Source organism: Sinocyclocheilus anshuiensis, unplaced genomic scaffold (assembly GCF_001515605.1).
Source record: "Sinocyclocheilus anshuiensis isolate Anshui unplaced genomic scaffold, SAMN03320099.WGS_v1.1 C33196923, whole genome shotgun sequence".
Classification (NCBI taxonomy): domain Eukaryota; kingdom Metazoa; phylum Chordata; class Actinopteri; order Cypriniformes; family Cyprinidae; genus Sinocyclocheilus; species Sinocyclocheilus anshuiensis.
The window spans coordinates 1-3,711 of NW_015622052.1; the positions used below are offsets into that span (position 1 = coordinate 1).

At 35.1% G+C, this 3,711-nt stretch overlaps 1 protein-coding gene across 1 annotated transcript; it reads right to left on the minus strand.

Moving 5' to 3' along the window:
- Positions 1 to 181: 181 nt before the first annotated feature.
- LOC107683343 (DNA-binding protein RFX2-like) lies at positions 182 to 3,705 on the minus strand. Its single transcript, XM_016479398.1, has 3 exons — positions 3,579 to 3,705; positions 2,526 to 2,568; positions 182 to 2,430 (listed from the first exon to the last, which is right to left on the minus strand). Exons 1-3 carry the CDS (start codon positions 3,645 to 3,647, stop codon positions 2,306 to 2,308), a joined length of 237 nt encoding a protein of 78 aa, XP_016334884.1. The 5' UTR covers positions 3,648 to 3,705; the 3' UTR covers positions 182 to 2,305.
- Between the last annotated feature and the right edge of the window lie 6 nt (positions 3,706 to 3,711).

The following is a 3,711-nucleotide window of genomic DNA, read 5'->3' on the forward strand; positions in this document are numbered from 1 at the left end:
TATATATATATATATATATATATATAGTTTGATATTAATGTAATGATGTATGATTAATGGTATGATTTTAAAATTGGCCTATTTTTGCTTTTTTCTTGAAATAGCAACTCAACTCAAGACAGATATAATGATAACAGCATGATGTCATAGATCTAACGTTCATCTGTATTGTTTTACAGGAAAATACATGGCTGGCTGTTCTTTATGAGCGGTGATGGTGACTGCTTCACTACCAGAGGCACAAAGTTTGCACTTTTTAACCCCCCTGGGCTGCTGGAACTGTCTGCTACAGGCCTGAAGAGGAGAGATCATGTTGTATATATACAGTGTGATGTGTGGGAAACCGCTAAGAATACCCATGATGCATTGCTCTAGGACAAGTATGCATTGGAATTAGGGACCACAACCAGCCTCTACTTTTATCTGTATAGAATTCTTTGTTTGGTGCACAAGCCACACATTTATTTCAATTTTGAAGAACTGGATGTATATTTCTGTTCATTTTTAGTGCAAATTTGTGAATGAATAAGTATGAACATGTACAATGGATATAAAGTTCTGATATTTACAGAATGTATGTATGTTGAGTATTCAAGAAAGGTTTAATATGAAAAATAAGTCCGTGTGTCGATTATAACACCACAAGCATCGGAGACAAAAGTGGTTTACACAAATTTATTACACTTTTTACCAGTACAAAATACAGTCGGAACTAAGCAGTTGAGGCTAAATAAAGATTTTTTTAAAGACACAAAAATAAGGTATCAATATAGTGAGAAGAATTGCATTTACCTCCATAAAAATAATCCTTAGCCAGAAGCTTTAAAACAGCATTAAAAAAAAAAAATTAAAAATACACTGAACAAATTCCCTTCCCAAAAGCACACAACAGGCAAAGAACCATGACAGGCGTTAAAGTACAGAGCCTGACACTCACAACCAACCACAGTGAGAAAACATCTGCCAATCACTTCTCAGAAACAAACACAACGCTAGTAGAAATGAAGTTTATCTTTGTAAATATCAGAGAGGGACATGTAGGGTGCCCATTACGGGCCGCTACCAGGCACCAGTAAAGATCACAACCTGAAAACGACATATCTCCTGAAAATATTTCCAGCTTTACGTCAGCCAAGTGGGCACATCGTTTCCATTACAAGCGTGCAAACTAAAACATCAGATGTACAGCACCAGGTGATGAGGCGTATCTGTAAGAATCTGCATATTCTGTTATATGTCTATTTTGGGTTTTCTACATCTAGAAAAAGCTTTTAGCTATTATATAGCTTTTACTTTTTATTTTTTTTTGTAATTACATTTACACAATATACTTAAATATGTATAGGAAGTTCTTTTAATCAATTTAAAAAAAAAAACTTGTAAGTTCGTTTTTAATAAAAACGACACGAAAACTATTCACATAACCTGTTGAGTGAGTGCACACTCACTTCCAGTTACTTCAGAAGGCCTCACACACAGGTATGTTCAATATATCAACTAGGCTCTTTTTAACAACCAAGAACTACAAAACTAGACCAAAACGTTTCACAAACCAGTTTTGATAGGACCTGCTCTGCTTGGGTTCATCTAAAACAGAACAATATCCATCAACACAGTAGGCGTATGTACATCCCGAAGCTTTCGAACGAGAACGGGGCGCTTTCAGGGCAACCGATCAGACCAAACCGAGTAGAATAATCTCTTTTATAGTGATTTTTTATAAAATGTAATAAAAGTTAGACATTAATTCATTAGAACTAAAAACTGTTGAGGTATAGACTAGGCATCTCATATGGCCGGGGTTTATCTACAAAATGGCTAGAATGGAGCGTTCTCCGTCCATTTCGGCATTGAAAAGGCTTTGGGGTCAGCAGGTTGCATCTACGCCTGAGGAACCGCGAAGAAACGGCCGAGGCAGAAAGTCTAAAAATGTGACCATCTTTAAAAGGTGCTTTAGACATCAGGTTCTGAGACGATACATTCATTCTGTGGTTAGAGGCACGGCCGAGAGAACGACAGAACAAGAAAAAATCAAAGAGAAAGACAGTTCTGCTCTAGTGTTTCTTTTCTCGTCCAAGGCACTGAAAGAAGACTATGGCACATGACAAAAACATATCACAAAACCAGCACGTTCTTGTTTCACAGTCGCAGAAAACCTAAAGGCGAAAGAGAGACACACACTGACCCTAAACAGACCTACGTACCCTCAAGATAAAGAAAAACCTCACAGATGAGTGTTATCTTTGCCACCGGCAGCCTTTTGAGGTGGTCCGGCTGGGTCTGCGGTGGTCTGGGGTGAGGCTGATTAGATCTCCTGCAGGGAGGGACTGATCTCGATTCGCTCGCTCTTCACCGCCGGCTCACTCATGCTCCTCTCGCTCATCCTCGACATGTCTCCATCACTGGCCAGATCGTCTGAGAATGAGGCATCTGGGAGAGGAAAAGAGAAGGAGGTTGGATACAGAGCAGAGGAACCTTCAAAATGAGACAGAAACTTAAGTTTGGGTTGGCATCAAAATCGCTACCTTTCTCCATAAGTGATGGCATCATGGAGCTGAGGTCACTGAACTGAAAATGTGAAGACGGCAACATTAAAAATTAAAAACCAAACCTCATACTTTTATTGTATGTTGGATTTTCATATTTAATTACATTTTAGAAACTATTTAGTATAAATAATGATGATCTAAACAAAAGTTAAATCAATTCAATATTCATTGTTTGAAAATTATTCATATTTACACAAATCATTTCCACCACAAGCAACAATTTTACCACTAACAAAAGTTTACCAAAAGTTAGTGTACCTCATAACCAGGAAGACAAAAGTGTAAGGTAAATATCACTTGTGAGCAGAATATTTTTTAATTAATTATATAACAATAATAATTAATTATTAGTAATGATTAATTTTATTATATATATATAGAGAGAGAGAGTTCAATATAATATAAATATAATTATTAATTTGAATTATTACATTATTAATTTCTTTTAAAAAATTATCATTATTAATATGTAGATAGATATATTAATATTAACTATATCATATACATTATATATATATATTAAATGATTAAAATGTTATATTATTAATATCATTATTATTAGGATGGGTGTATATAATTAATATAACAATAATTATCAATTATTAATAATGTATTATTTATTGTATACTTATTAAAATTAATTGTATAGACTGATGGATGGATGGATGGATAGATAGACAATAATAAATATTATTATTTTAATCACTGTATATATATAGTGAAAATATCTATTGTAAATATGTAATTCTCTGCATTTAGTATATGTTAAATGCTAGCTGAGAAATTAGCCTCAGCAAAAGTATTTATCCATTTTATCCCAAAAAAGTTTGAAATGTAATTTCCACCCCATGCTATTAAACACAATACATAATTTGAGAAGGACATTTCAGAAAAACACTCTGCTGACACATGTATATATGCTCTTGGATATTGTTATTTATTTCTTTTCAGGCCCGCAATATTTTATTTTCAAAACACAAGCGTGAAGCATCAGAAATATGAAACTGTAAAGCGGCCAGATCTCCTCACCTCCCCCATGACAGCGATGGGCGTTTCTCCGGTTGCCATGGCAACACGATGTTCTACCAAATAGAACATGTATTCATCATAAAGCAGACGGATGAGGTGGAAGGAGCCGAAGCTGGCAGCCGAGCGCAGAGTC